General features: G+C 35.7%; 1 protein-coding gene across 3 annotated transcripts; it reads right to left on the minus strand.

The window, feature by feature from the left end:
• Positions 1 to 483: 483 nt before the first annotated feature.
• On the minus strand, positions 484 to 15,517 carry LOC125274378. 3 transcript variants are annotated; one of them, XM_048200729.1, is made up of 2 exons: positions 12,441 to 15,517; positions 484 to 1,402 (listed from the first exon to the last, which is right to left on the minus strand). In XM_048200729.1, exons 1-2 carry the CDS (start codon positions 12,675 to 12,677, stop codon positions 686 to 688), a joined length of 954 nt encoding a protein of 317 aa, XP_048056686.1. In that variant the 5' UTR covers positions 12,678 to 15,517; the 3' UTR covers positions 484 to 685. The 3 variants fall into 3 exon arrangements, 2 of the variants coding, with proteins under 2 accessions (XP_048056686.1, XP_048056695.1); XM_048200738.1 differs by lacking the exon at positions 12,441 to 15,517 and adding an exon at positions 2,790 to 3,055; XR_007186245.1 differs by lacking the exon at positions 484 to 1,402 and adding an exon at positions 10,728 to 11,722.
• Between the last annotated feature and the right edge of the window lie 604 nt (positions 15,518 to 16,121).

The raw sequence follows: 16,121 nt of genomic DNA on the forward strand, positions 1-16,121 counted from the left end.
CGATACCATTGTGAGCCTCAGTAAGTTGACCGAGTGGATCTCTGAGCTGCCGCGAGCGAGTGGAGGCGGGGCTAATTTGCATATTCATAGAACCGCATATATTAAATGAGGCAAGGGTGTAGAGTTAAATTCAAGCTATTTTAAGGCATGAAGAAGAAAAAAAAAAAAAAACATTTACATATGTCATTTTGGTGATCAAAGATGAGTTTTAAGGGATACAGTTATTGACTCCAGGGGGACTTTAACACAGACTGTCAGGACGAGTCTTCATGCAAAATGAAATACTTGTAAATAAAAGTGAAATCTGCATCACTTACAATGATGCAGATTTCACTTGTGCTTTTCCAGACTCATGTATTTGTACTTTCTATTCCAAAACTAATAATTGCTGTTCAGTTGTAATGATTGTATGAAATTGTAAAGAGTTTAATAGGAACATTTAAAAAAAATGCAGAAGAACAAAATTCTTTTGGGTACATTTTATTTGACAAAGTTTTCAAAATGTAAATGTGTAGTTTTATGGTTACATTCGCAGAGATAATTTAAATGCATTTATTATTAGCATTACTAGAGAAACACCTTTTATAAGGTTGACTAAATTGTTCATTTAATTACTGTTAGATATAATGATTTTTTTCATAAACTTTTTTTCTAAACTGGTACATTGAGGTTTATATTGCAGGTATTAAAATAAAATCCTCCAAGAAGTATTTAATTTTTGGTTTAAAAAATTAAACATTTCAGTGAAGATGGATGCTGCCCGTTCTCTGATCGTAGTCACGGCTGTGCCTCCTCCGATCTCAGTCTCAGCTGCACCTTCTCTGATCGCAGTCATGGCTGCCTTTCCTCCGTTTGCAGTAAGAGCTCCGTGTTTGATAACTCTTTCATAATGAACTGGCATATCATTGTTGTTAAGACCAACCACAACATAACCATGTATTCTATCAACCTTTAAACCATTTTCTTGACGGACATTATAAACATCCATTGTGACACTGCATCTGAATGAAGTTCTTCCATTAGAAGATACAATCGGATATTTACGTGTGAAAATTTTCTTCATATTTTCAGTTGTAAAATATCTTCTATCCATGAAGGATTGTGTCGGTGGTATTGTTTTGTATTTCATTACATTCCGTCTATAATCTGTTGCAGAATCCCATACTCTCTGCCAATAGTTGTTATCAGATGGATCTGCAGGATTGTCCACTAAATGCTTCATGCTAAAATCATAAAATGATGATTCAGCACGTCTGTGTCTGATGTGCAATTTTTCGCAAACACACAGAAATTCCGATTGTGTATCGATGGAGTTTATAGGAATGTTTGAAGAGAATCCTCCTGGAAAATGTTGGCTTAGTTTGTCTTGTTTAAACACCATAAAACTGCAGGTTTTTTCCACCTAAAAAGAAAAATTAAAATTTAATGACATAATTAATGAGACCATGGTTAACCCTTATGTACTGTGACAGGTCAATTTGACCCATTTTGATTTTTGAGTTGTCGTAAACATCAGTTAATCTGTTTTTTGTTTTTTCTTGAAAATTTGACTTTGAGTCATTCTTGAAAATGACTTTTTTTTCATTTAGGGAAAATTTGCTTTTCTCACTTATTTCAATACAGAAAAATATTTCATCAGCCACTTATGGTAGAAATTAGCTATCATTTCTTTTTTCAATCTATCTGAAATACTATCTAACCTACATTGTTTTTCTTGAAATTTTGTGACTTTTTCTCTTTTAGGGTCATGAACATGCATGCAAAGTTTCAACATGCTAATGTCTTGTGAAATGTGGATACAGAAATTGTATGTGTTCTTACTGTTCATGGGTCAATTTGACCCATTCAAAAGCATTATATTTTATATAAAATATATATTTTACAAAACATGTTCAACTCTAAACTTCAAGAAAATCAAAGTTATATATCTGAACAAGCTATGTGCCAAATTTTAGGTTGATATCTCAAAAAAAGAACTTTTAGTAAGATTTTTTTGTGCGCAGTACAAAACTTTTTCACTAGATGACATCCAGACTCCACCAGTGACCATATAAGGACTCTTCGATTTCCATATATGGTTTGAGTGATCTGAAACATATTTTTTCCATAAATGTCATAATATTTTTGAAGTAGATATCCTATTCAGAAGAAGTTTGGGCAGTAATGTTAATATTTAATTTGAATTCAATCCCTAAAACACATAAACATACGAAAAGAATCAGAGCGTGTGTTATAGTTTGGCACCACATTACAAATGGAGAGTCTATCGCTATTTCTCTATTGCTCTGTCATTTCTTTTGAAAATCAGTCACCAAATATGAAAGCTTTCAAATGATATAGAGTTTGTCAAGATTACTTCGACTAGGTTTAGACTAAGATATTATTGTTATAATGTCCCACGGGTGCGGGGAGGGGCAGTCTTCAAAATAGCAGTTAAAAACATTTTTATAAATCATAAATTCAGATATTAATTCTTTGTAATGTGTGAAAAGTATTGATATTAAAAGTTCATTATTTTTCATAGTGTGAATTTTGGGGAATTGTATTGAATCCAAATAACATTTGTAAAATCATTAATAAACACGTTTTACTCAAAATGTCTCTTTCTGGGTTTTGCTGAAAAAGTTATTACACTGCTGTAATCATCAAATGCAACTCAAATGTCTCCATTTTGAGTTTCCATTTTTTTTTTTTTTTTTTACAGTCAAAATGTATGATAGGCTTTCAACACTACTTTCCATAATAGTGTTAATAAATAATAATATTATTTAGTAATCTTAAAGCCTCACCTTCAGAGACAGACTCTCCAGATGCCATTTTTCAGGGTTCAGCTTCTCATTTTCTCTCACTGTCAGGTTAACACTGGGACAGGGCAACTTGGTCTGCAGTTGCAGCGTTGCACAAAGTCTCCCTGATCCCTGCTGTGCGCTCTCATTCAGAAACGACGGCGGACAAGTGAGGGGCGTCCCAACAGAGAGGGGACAGAATGCCAAAAAGAAGCAAAGGAGGATGACTGGTGTCGTCATTCTGACTGCAAACTCATCAGCTGTGTGAAATATCCAGGCAAAGCATCAATATAAAGACCCTCTGGTCAATAAATAACCATGAAGATTGTGTTATTTTACAGGTCATTCACACCAGATAAGGTGTCAATATTTCTGTTTTCATAGTCATTTTACCGCAAGTACTAGTAATTGATTTGTAGGAAACATGCACAAATACAGGCAGAACTTGATCATTGAGCTTTGATTGTTACTTAAGGAAAATGATTGCCTTACATATAACAACAAAATTATCTTATTTTTGAGTTGATCAAACTTACTACCACTAACACTGATGATTGTTCTTTGTAACAAATTATGTGTTTTGGTAAACACTGCTACAAAAACCACAAACTGACATAAAAATCAAAGAGTCAAACTGCCCAACTACACGAAACACTGATCACCATTACGGCGACTAAACTTATTTTTTTTTATAACACATCAACATCTAAACCTCTATTAATTCTCAAAAAGAACTGTAGACGAATAACAGAAATGAAGTCAGTCTGGTTAGTAGATTTAATGTCTTTATTTGCATGTATTTGTATTTGTTTAATTGCAAATACTGTTCAAATACTTTGCGTACATCTGAAATTTAACTGAATTAATAACAAAAAAATGTAAATGAAAAAACATCAACTTAACCAAGCAGTTAATAGACATCACTGCAACACAGTCACTGCTTTTTAAATTAAGCAACATGCTGCATATCATCAGTGTTTCCTGATCTTCTCCTGGCTATACTCTTCAGCACAATTGTGACCCACAAAACTCAGACAACAGAAACCCCTTTAATCCCAACAGAACATTAAACACTAAACAAGGTCTCAGCAGAGGAGGATGAAACAACAAAAACATATTTGCAACGCCTCCGGGCAGCTATTTCGGCATTTAAGACCAAATCCTAGGCTATCTATTTGAACGGGGGAATCCTGAAATCTCAAAAATTGCTTGGCAAACTCCTAATTAAATAACAAAAAAATCTCACATGAACTATCGCATAAATGTTGTTTCTTGTGCTCAAATAGCGTTAAAAAGGCTTTTCAGGCTAGACGAGCCAATGCGCATGTGCAGTCCTAAGCGCGAGTCTCAGGTTATAGGAACCAGACCTTCAAACTGTAGGAAGACCGCAAGGGTTTAGGGTGCCAGTTGGGACACAGAAGGAGGGATATACTCCATTGATCACGTTTATATTATGTATACTACATTACGTATTTTAACAGTGTTGTTCAATAAAACCATGATTCCTTGCTGCTGAAACTTTATTTGAACCAATTATTATTGCCTCATTGTTATTATATGTATTTTAAATGATTTTAAAGGCTATCATTTGTGAAGGCCCTAGATTAGTGAAAACATTTCCAAATGCACCTGCAGTGTTTTGCATTTTCTGTCACATATTTTGTCATTGAAGATTTCTTAAAAACAGTGTAAAAATATCGTCTTGTCTCATGAACCCAATCTCGTGTATCATCCCGTGAGCTAAGTGTATCGTCACACCCCTTATGTACGTCTTTGTATTAACAACTTACAACTTGCTTGAGAACTTTAAGGCAATCACTTTTCACATGTGTCTAGGCCTGCCATCTCACTTCGTGCTTCAAAATAATGATGTTAACAGTTTGTGTGTGTTTAAGTGGATAAATAACAGTCCAAAGAGTGTGAATATGGTTGATCGAGTCGTGACGTCAGACAGTCAACTTGAAACCCTGCATACATACTCATGATAGATCATAAGATGACTTAAATCACTATTGCTACAGATGTAAAACTTGGGCTAAAAAGAAAGTTAAGTGAAACAAGACAAATACAGCATCCATATCTGGGACTATGTAAGTTCATAATTAAAGAGTCTTTGGAATGTGAAGGTTTGAAGTGAAAGGTTAGGCTCTGTAACATTTGACCTCTCAAGGTTGAAAACATTTACTTTATTGAGTGTTTACATGGTCAATGTCAATGTTGGGCTGCATTTACTGGATTTTACTTTCAATTTGAGCATGATTTACAGTAAAGAGGACAATTATTAACCAGCATGTATGCATCTGCACACGTAGATGAGGAACATTTATTGTTAGTGGAGTGTTTCTTTAAGGTTACTATGAAGTTCCTGAAATGTTCTTTTAACTAAATTTTTAAAACAACTCAACATTATAGGAATGTTTATTTGTAACATTCCAAGAACATTAAAATGCAGTTTTGCCCTTAATATTAATAGAACATCATTTAAAGGTTAGTATGAGGTTCCTGAAAAATTCTTTAAACTTAAAGAATTTCAACAATAAAATAAATTAAACAACTCAACAAACAACATTACCAGCTTCACTTATTACTAACCTGGGGTGCGTTTCCCAAAAGCATCATTAGCCAACTTGCATCGCATGTTCTGTCGTAACTAACACAGTACAACGATTTGGTGTTTCCTGAAGCCATCGCAAACTGCACAGCAAACTTGTGTGAGATGCTCTCGAGCTGTGGCTAGAAGCATAGTTGCTTATTTTGCTCAAGATAATGGTTTATTAAATCCACGTCATAAAAACAAGAAATTACGAACAATGTACATCTTTTATTTCGAATATATACAAATGTCATTTATATATTTTAGTTTGTCAAGAGATTTTAAGCACCGTTTTTGAAGAGTGTGCAATCTGCGCATGTGCGTACGTGCTCTAGTACATAAGAACGAGCCTGTGACTGAATCTGGAAATAAAACAAAATAACTGAGAATTGGTCCTCAGATGCCATGTCCGTAATTTATAGAAAAAAACTAGCATTAATTCAATCTCAATCTCAACTAGCTAGTTGATCTGTTCAACGATGCATCGTACTACGGTAGTGAAGCAGCGAGTTACGTCGTTGTACGAGAAATGCACCCCAGATGTTGGCTTCTTGTTGATGATACAGTTGTAATCATCATATAGTGGCCTTATTTGCTGAACTCATGAGAATCATTGATTATTAGGGGTGTAACGATGCGCTCAGGTCACGATACGGTACGATATGTATCACAATATTTTGAACAAAATGAAACTGAAATTCAAATAAGATTTATTTAAAAAAAAAAAAAAAAAATTTCAATAATTTTCCTTGTTGTATATACAAGATCACATTTCAAGGTTTAATAAAAACATTCTATATTCAAATGAACAGCTGAATATGTCTGTCTGTCGCTGAAAAATTTTTTTTAAATTTGACATGAACTTAGAATTAAGAATCCTAAGGGGACTGTTCACATATCGCATCTAAAAACGTGTGGAAGGCACGGCCGCACCGCTTCTCCTTCTTTCCAAAGCGCTTGCGCTCCCGTGGCATCGGTCGTTGCTATGCAACCATGAACTGCGCTGCCAAGAGGATCAGGAAGTTTCAGCAAAGGATAAACTGATTTCTAACCCTTGCATTACCTTTACTACTAGATATGGAGATGAGATATAAAAACCACCCTGTACAGCTATGATCAACTGTTTGGCTGAGATTTTGATGTTTGTTCTGGAAAGGTTCTTGCGGCATTCTGAAAAGTTGAGAATTTTTCATCTCGATGCGCCTGGAAAACGCACTGCATGCGCATTGCTTCCATTAAGCCCCAGGTATACTTCAGCCATCCGTGTTTGTGCACCATCCGCACGACGTGGCCGGCCACACACCCCATCCGTGTGCAGCCAAAATTTCGAGACTGCGTGGACGGTGCACGTGCAACAGCGTAGAAGAAGAAGGATCCGTGTACTGAAATGGCCAGCCTGCAGTCCAGATCTTTCACCCATAGAAAACATTTGGTGCATCATAAAGAGGAAGATGTGACAAAGAAGACCTAAGACAGTTGAGCAACTAGAAGCCTGTATTAGACAAGAATGGGACAACATTCCTATTCCTGAACTTGAGCAACTTGTCTCCTCAGTCCCCAGACGTTTGCAGACTGTAATAAAAAGAAGAGGGGATGCCACACAGTGTTAAACATGGCCTTGCCCTAACTTTTTTGAGATGTGTTGATGCCATGAAATTTAAAATCAACTTATTTTTCCCTTAAAATTATACATTTTCTTTAAACATTTGATATGTCATCCATGTTGTATTCTGAATAAAATATTGAAATGTGAAACTTCCACATCATTGCATTCTGTTTTTATTCACAATTTGTACAGTGTCCCAACTTTTTGGGAATCGGGTTTGTATTTACTATCTGATTATTTGTAAGTGTGAACTCGTAAATGTCATGACATTTATTGTATTCTTTTCTCTATAAATCATTTAATCTAAGGCTGTGGCTGGAAGCTGTAGTTCCTCTTTTCTTCAGTGATTCTGCCTGTTATCATCATCTATCTTCAGTAATGCTCAGTCATCACTCAATCAATCACCTAATTATCTCATTAATTCCAATATGTTTCAGTGTTACATTTAACAGCCTGTAGTGTGCACACTGAGCAGTGTTCATTTCATCTTGGCTAACCCATATGGGGCCTCCTATATGGAAACTGAGGATACAACTGACTGGGACTCAGACAGCCCTAGTGGCACCCATTTGGGCCTCACATAGTTGTGCTGCCAACATTACATTAAATCAACTGAAGATAAAAGAAGATATTAAATCTCTGAAGTTTTCAGCAGAGGAGGATTAAAGATCTTTGCAGATCTTTTGCTTTCACAAAGAGCAACATTACATATATGAAAGGTAATGTTTGAAAAAGCATAATGTGGCACTTTAAAATTCAGTAAAAGACATAAATGTTTGGTTGGAACAACCTGTTTTAACATCATTAACCTTTGTTCTCATTACTCATTTTAACATGTCAATAACCACTGATGTTGTTTACACGTGGATAACCTAACTGTGTGCAACAGTATTTAGCACTGAAATACAGGACTGACAACCACACTCTGCTGCTGTGTCAATTACTAAGTTATTAATTATTAAGTCTTTTGAACAATCTGAGGGGAGGGTTTTGGAAAACGTTCTACTATATCCATATTTGCAGCCTACATTTCATTAGTTCATATTGCTCTCTGTATTCGTAATTCATTATTTATTCAAGAACTGCCTTTCAACATGTTCTCACTGGCATCTTCTGCTCAGTGTGGGATCTGTTCCAATAAATAAAATCTTGGGAAGACACTTAAGTTGTCACAGTTCCCTTCTCTCCTGGACTCCATCTCCCATCATCCTCCCTGTTTCACACCTGCACTCACTTCCTAATCAACTCCCTATCATCACGGATTCCCCACACCTGGACTACTGCATTATCACTCCCTTTAAATGGACTCACTTCCTTGAACTCCTTGTCTGTTCTTATGTTTGCTACTTTTGCTTTGTGTATGGTTGTTCCAGTCTTTCCAAAACCTCTTTATGTTTGAAGTCCGATTCTGAGCCTCTCTATTGCAACCACACGTGACAGAAGTGGTCTGAAAAAGTCATGTCACAATTATAGCCATCAGGTGCATTTATTTATTGGACAAATGTAATTTATTATAACATGTTTGCTTCTGTGATGCAGACTTGCTTGATTTGATTATGAAATGATTTCACTTTTGTCTCCAGACTCAATTATTTTGCAATCATTACTGTTCAACTGCAACTAGATAAAGTTTGTAGACAAACTTTAAGTTGGCTTGAAAAAGCCTAGCCAGTAAGTTTGAAGTAGTTTTAAAAGCTTGAAGTTAGACAGCTTTCATTTTGAAACAGTTTGTTTTAGTTTAGTAGTTTTAAAGGCTAGCAGCTAGACAGATAGATCAGGTTTTTTTTTTTTTTTTTTTTTTTTTTTTTAGGAAAACCGCAAGTCTGATCAGTCTGAAAAGATACAGCACGCTAAGTCAAAAAAAAAAGATTTAAAAGTTTAGAAGGAGTAACATTTAGAAATTTTAGTCTAAGCAGAATAATAATAAGCTTAAGTAGTATATAAATAAGTTTTTTTTTTTTCCCAAGCCAACTTAATTCAATTCAGTTCACATTTATTTGTATAGCGCTTTTCACGATACATATCATTTCAAAGCAGCTTTACAGAGAATGCATGTCAACATTACAATTTAAAGAATGCAGTTAGCAAATAATGTAATAATTTAGGCAATTAATTTACAATCACTGTTAGCAGTTTAACTGAACGTAGAAGCAATGAGCTCCTGAAAAATGAATTACATTAACAATAATTAGGATATAGAAATTGTGCAATGTGCATGTTGATCCAGATGATTGCGTCTTCTGAAGTCCTCGCAGGAGTTGCCGCCGTCATCTGAGGTCTTCTTAAGAGGCAGGATCCAAACTGAAGCTGATGTCCTCTCTAGTCGGGACGAGTGTCCCGAGGAAGAACAGAAAAGCAAATGGAGAATAATTAGCGTAGCTGCTGTTCATAACATTAAGCAAATATAGTCATGTGCAATTGATCTGATATGAGATGCATTATGTGAATGCTTGGCTAAAGAGATACGTCTTTAATCTAGATTTAAACTGGGTGAGTCTGAGCCCGGAACATTATCAGGAAGGCTATTCCAGAGTTTCGGAGCCAAATGTGAAAATGCTCTCCCTCCTTTAGTAGACTTAACTATCCTAGGTACAACCAGAAGTCCAGAGTTTTGTGATCTTAAAGAGCGTGAAGGATTGTAGGGCGATAGAAGATCGGTTAAGTACACAGGAGCTAAACCATTTAGAGCCTTATAGGTCATTAGCAATACTTTATAATCGATACAGAGCTTAATGGGTAACCAGTGTAGAGATGATAAAATTGGTGTTATATGATCATATTTTCTTGACCTGGTAAGAACTCTAGCAGCTGCATTTTGTACTAATTGTAGCTTATTTATTGAGGAAGCAGAACAACCAGCTAATAATGCATTACAGTAATCTAGTCGAGACGTCATGAAAGCATGAACTAACTTTTCTGCATCAGAAATAGATAACATATTCCGAATCTTAGCAATGTTTCTGAGGTGGAAGAAGGCTGTTTTTGTCACATATGAAATATGATTTTCAAAGGACAAGTTGCTGTCTAATATAACACCCAGGTCTTTAACTGTCGAGGATGGAGTAACAGCACATCCTTCTAAATGCAGATTGTAGTCTGAGAGATTCTGTGTACAGGTTTTTGGTCCAATAAGTAATACTTCAGTCTTATCTGAATTTAATAGAACAAAATTACTAGTCATCCAATGTTTTACTTCTTTAATACATTCTGTCAGATTGGATAATTTAGAGATTTCATCTGGTCATGTTGAAATATATAACTGAGCATCATCGGCATAGCAGTGGAAACTAATTCCATGTTTTCTTATAATATTGCCGAGTGGCAGCATGTATATTGAAAATAGCAGAGGGCCTAACACTGATCCTTGCGGCACTCCATAGTTTACTATCGTTATCTTAGATTTTTCCCCGTTTATATAAACAAAATTGTGACGGTCTGATAGATACGACCTAAACCACTGTAATGCCTGTCCCTGAATACCAGTGTAATTTTGTAGTCGATCACTGAGATCAAGTAACACTAGTATTGGGACACAGCCTTGGTCAGAAGCTAGAAGTCGTTTGTAATTTTAACGAGCGCAGTTTCTGTGCTATGATGAGATCTGAATCCTGACTGAATTTTTTCATAGATAGCGTTTTTTGCAAGAAGGAGCATAATTGGACCGACACCACTTTTTTTTTTAATGATTGTATGAAATAGTTAAGAGTTTGATGGGAACAATAAAATGCAGCAGAAAAACATCTTTTGGGTGCATCTGATTTTACTAAGTTTTTAAAATTTTAGAGGTGTAGTTTTATGGTTATGTTCACATTCACAGGTACAATTTTAACACATTGCTAGCACTGTAGAGAAATACTTTTCATAAGGTTGACTAAATTGCTCATTACTGTTAATTATCATTAAATCTGAATTTCTAGCATAATATACTGAGGTTCATACAGTAGACATTAAAGTATAACCCTTTAAAACATGATTTAATTTTTGGCTTATATTAAAAATAAAGTCAAAAAATGTGTAATTGATGCGAAGGCTGTAGCTGCTGAAGTCGCTGCAGATGTTGCTCCGATGACAGACATGGCTATACTTTCTCCTTCAGCCACGGGTTCTACAACTTCTTCTAATGTCTCCACTACTCTTCCCAATCCTCTGGATCCACTAGATGCACCACTTCTTCCTATTGAAACAGTTTCTCCAGATTTCATTTTTTCTATGGGCTCGGCAAACTCTTCTGAAACAGGTTCAAAATGAACTGGCCGATTGTTGTTGTCAAGATCAACCACAACATAGTCAAATCTTCTCACTGTGATTAGTCTACCATTTTTGTTAGTAACATCATAAATAGGCATTCTACTTGTGCTTCTGTATAACATTCTGTTATTAGAGGCTTTAATCTTAAAATCACGTGTGAACTTTGTATTAAAGTATTTTCTATCCATGAAGGATTGTCTCCGTGGTATATTGCTATTCTTTTCTTCCACTCTATATTTCGATGCAGAATCCCATGCTCTCTGCCAATATTTGTTATCAGATGGATGTGCAGGATTGTCCACTAAATGCTTGATGACAAAGTCATTAAATGTTGGAGTACGTCTCTTTCTGATGTGCAATTTTTTGCAAACACACAAAAAATCTGATTGTGTATCGATGGAGTTTATAGGAATGTTTGAATAGAATCCTTCAGGAAAATGCTCTTTCTTTGTCTAGTTCAAACATCATAAAACTGCAGGTTTTTTCCACCTAAAAAGAAAAAGTAGGATTTGAGATTAAAAGTACTTCAAATCTCCAGCAAAACAGCCAAAGATAAATTAAATGCAGAAAAAAAAAATCATGATTTTTCCATTTCCATGATTTCCTAGACTTCCATCCAATGCATTTGTCCAAGCAGTGGTTTACTTGATTAGATCTCATTTAAATAGATATTGTATGAGTATCTTACAATATTGTCAGTGGTCAATATGTAACAGACAGAGGCTAGTAAGAGCTGTGCATAAACCTCACTCCCCTGAACTCAAGAGGTGCTCTTGAGACAGAAGTCTTTAGCCTTCTTGTAAGAGCGCCCGACTGCCAAAGAGCCCGGGTTTGAGTCCCACTTAAAGCGGGCGGCTCGAACAGGAGGGGTTACATTGGTGCCGTGACCCGGATGGGAGTGAGGTTTAAAGGGATGAGTGTAACTGTTGTAGGCCAATAAGAAAATCACTTCTGGATTGAAATGTGATCAACTGTATGCATGTTCAGTGACACAACTGGTATCATCTGAATCAGCAATTTTTTTTAAAAAAAATTTAATTTAATTTGGGTTGGAAAGGGGCGAAAAGGGATTTTTTTGTACATTTTCTGAAAGTTTACAATCCTAAACTAGATTTAAAAAAGTATTACCATGCAGGCAGGAAGGGGTGTAACACTCTTTTCCAAATAGAAAAATATTATTTAGTAAAAATGCAGCTTAAAACCTCACCTTCAGCGACAGACTCTCCAGATGCCATTTTTCAGGGTTCAGCTTCTCATTTTCTCTCACTGTCAGGTTAACACTGGGACAGGGCAACTTGGTCTGCAGTTGCAGCGTTGCACAAAGTCTCCCTGATCCCTGCTGTGCGCTCTCATTCAGAAACGATGGAGGACAAGTGAGGGGCGTCCCAACAGAGAGGGGACAGAATGCCAAAAAGAAGCAAAGGAGTATGACTGGTGTCGTCATTCTGGATGCAGACTCATCAGCTGTGAGAAATATCCAGGCAAAGCTCCAATATAAAGACCCTCTGGTCAATAAATAACTATGAAAATTACATTAGAGTTGGTTTTACAGGTCATGCACACCAGATAAGATGAGTCAATATCGCTGTTTTCATAGTCATTTTACCGCAACTACTAGTAATTGATTTGTTAGAAACATGCACAAATACAGGCAGAACTTGATCATTGAGCTTTGATTGTTACTTAAGGAAAATGATTGCCTTAAATATAACAAGAAAATTATCTTATTTTTGAGTTGATCAAACTTACTACCACTAACACTGATGATTGTTCTTTGTAACAAATTATGTGTTTTGGTAAACACTGCTACAAAAACCACAAACTGACATAAAAATCAAAGAGTCAAACTGCCCAACTACACGAAACACTGATCATCATTATGGTGACTACATTTTTTTTTTTATATAACACATCAACATCTAAACCTCTATTAATTCTCAAAAAGAACTGTAGACGAATAACAGAAATGAAGTCAGTCTGGTTAGTAGATTTAATGTCTTTATTTGCATGTATTTGTATTTGTTTAATTGCAAATACTTTTCAAATACTTTGCGTACATCTGAAATTTAACTGAATTAATAACAAAAAAATTGAAATTAAAAAACATCAACTTAACCAAGCAGTTAATAGACATCACTGCAACACAGTCACTGCTTTTTAAATTAAGCAACATGCTGCATATCATCAGTGTTTCCTGATCTTCTCCTGGCTATACTCTTCAGCACAATTGTGACCCACAAAACTCAGACAACAGAAACCCCTTTAATCCCAACAGAACATTAAACACTAAACAAGGTCTCAGCAGAGGAGGATGAAACAACAAAAACATATTTGCAACGCCTCCGGGCAGCTATTTCGGCATTTAAGACCAAATCCTAGGCTATCTATTTGAATGGGGGAATCCTGAAATCTCAAAAATTGCTTGGCAAACTCCTAATTAAATAACAAAAAAATCTCACATGAACTATCGCATAAATGTTGTTTCTTGTGCTCAAATAGCGTTAAAAAGGCTTTTCAGGCTAGACGAGCCAATGCACATGTGCAGTCCTAAGCGGGAGTCTCAGGTTTCTATGGGAACCAGACCTTCAAACTGCAGCTGCAGTGACTCAATGACTTTATCAATTAACGATTGGCTCTTTTACTTCGGCCCTGTCCCAAATGGCACACTTCATGTGCACTTTCGGTCTTGTGGACTTAAAATGTCCAATAAGTCCACGAAGACCGTAGGGTGTCCCGTAGTCTTGCGCCAGACTTTTTCCTGACAGTCAACGCGGTGTTACATCAAGAAAGTGCGGACTCGTAGGAAGACCGCAAGGGTTTAGGGTGCCAGTTGGGACACAGAAGGAGGGATATACTCCATTGATCACGTTTATATTATGTATACTACATTATGTATTTTAACAGTGTTGTTCAATAAAACCAAATGATTACTTGCTTTTGATACTTTATTTGAACCAATTATTATTGCCTCATTGTTATTATATGTATTTTAAATGATTTTAAAGGCTATCATTTGTGAAGGCCCTAGATTACTTAAAACATTTCCAAATGCACCTACAGTGTTTTGCATTTTGTGACTTTCTGTCACATATTTTGTCATTGAAGATTTCTTAAAAACAGTGTTAAAATATCGTCTTGTCTCATGAACCCAATCTCGTGTATCATCCCGTGAGCTAAGTGTATCGTCACACCCCTTATGTCTTTGTATTAACAACTTACAACTTGCTTGAGAACTTTAAGGCAATCACTTTTCACATGTGTCTAGGCCTGCCATCTCACTTCGTGCTTCAAAATAATGATGTTAACAGTTTGTGTGTGTTTAAGTGGATAAATAACAGTCCAAAGAGTGTGAATATGGTTGATCGAGTCGTGACGTCAGACAGTCAACTTGAAACCCTGCATACGTACTCATGATAGATCATAAGATGACTTAAATCACTATTGCTACAGATGTAAAACTTGGGCTAAAAAGAAAGTCAAGTGAAACAAGACAAATACAGCATCCATTTGACTGTGTAAGTTGAAAATGTCATTATTAAAGAGTCTTTGGAATGTGAAGGTTTGAAGTGAAAGGTTAGGCTCTGTAACATTTGACCTCTAAAGGTTGAAAACATTTACTTTATTGAGTGTTTACATGGTCAATGTCAATGTTGGGCTGGCATTTACTGGATTTTACTTTCAATTTGAGCATGATTTACAGTAAAGAGGACAATTATTAGCCAGCATGTATGCATCTGCACACGTAGATGAGGAACATTTAATGTTAGTGGAGTTTTTTTAAGGTTAGTATGAAGTTCCTGAAATGTTCTTTTAACTAAATTTTTAACAACAACTCAACATTATAGGAATGTTTATTTGTAACATTCCAAGAACATAAAAATGCATTTTTTCCCCTTAATATTAACAGTCATTAACACCATTTAAAGGTTAGTATGATGTTCCTAAAAACATTAGAATAAATTAAACAACTCCACAAACAACATTACCAGCTTCACTTATTACTAACCTGGGGTGCGTTTCCCAGCTAACATCACAAGTTCTGTCGTAACTAACATAGTTCAGTTCAACGATTTGGTGTTTCCTGAAACCATCGTTCAAATGAACATTCACAAACTGCATCGCAAACTTGTGTGGCTGGAACGACAGCTATGTTTAGAAGCATAATTTCTTGTTTTTATGACATGTGGAGTTCATAAATCATTATCTTGAGCAAAATAAGCAAGCTGACATTAAAGGATTAGTTCACTTTCAAATTAAAATTTCCTGATAATTGACTCACCCCAATGTCATCCAAGATGTTCATGTCTTTCTTTCTTCAGTCGAAAAGAAATTAAGGTTTTTGATGAAAACATTCCAGGATTTTTCTCCATATAGTGGACTTCAATGGCCTCCAAACAGTTGAAGGTAGGGATGTCCCGATCACGTTTTTTTGCCCTCGAGTCCGAGTCCGAGTCATTTGATTTTGAGTATCTGCCGATACCGAGTCCCGATCCGATACTTCTATAATACATGAAAAAGAATAAAGAAGAGCGAAAAAACAGATCCAGGAACAGTGCTTTTCAGGTATCTAACAGTAGTTTTCAAGTACAGAAAATGGATAATCAAATATAAAATAACACTGCATATTATCTTTACTGTATAAAATAAATAAAGATTAATCATTATTGAAGTTACAAAAACTATTCAGTCAAGAGCAGTGAGTGATTTCTTTGTTATTTGTTGTTTGATTTAACATTAAAAACAGGCAGCAGGAATAGTTTTTTTTCCCTATAAGACATGCACAATCCAGTACATATATTCTTACACATGCGCTGTCTTTCTGGACTAATATACGTTCACTTAAGACATAACCGACTATGTTTGCTAGGATACTCGCCAAGACGGGCAT

Source organism: Megalobrama amblycephala, linkage group LG1, assembly GCF_018812025.1.
Source record: "Megalobrama amblycephala isolate DHTTF-2021 linkage group LG1, ASM1881202v1, whole genome shotgun sequence".
Taxonomy (NCBI): Eukaryota; Metazoa; Chordata; class Actinopteri; order Cypriniformes; family Xenocyprididae; genus Megalobrama; species Megalobrama amblycephala.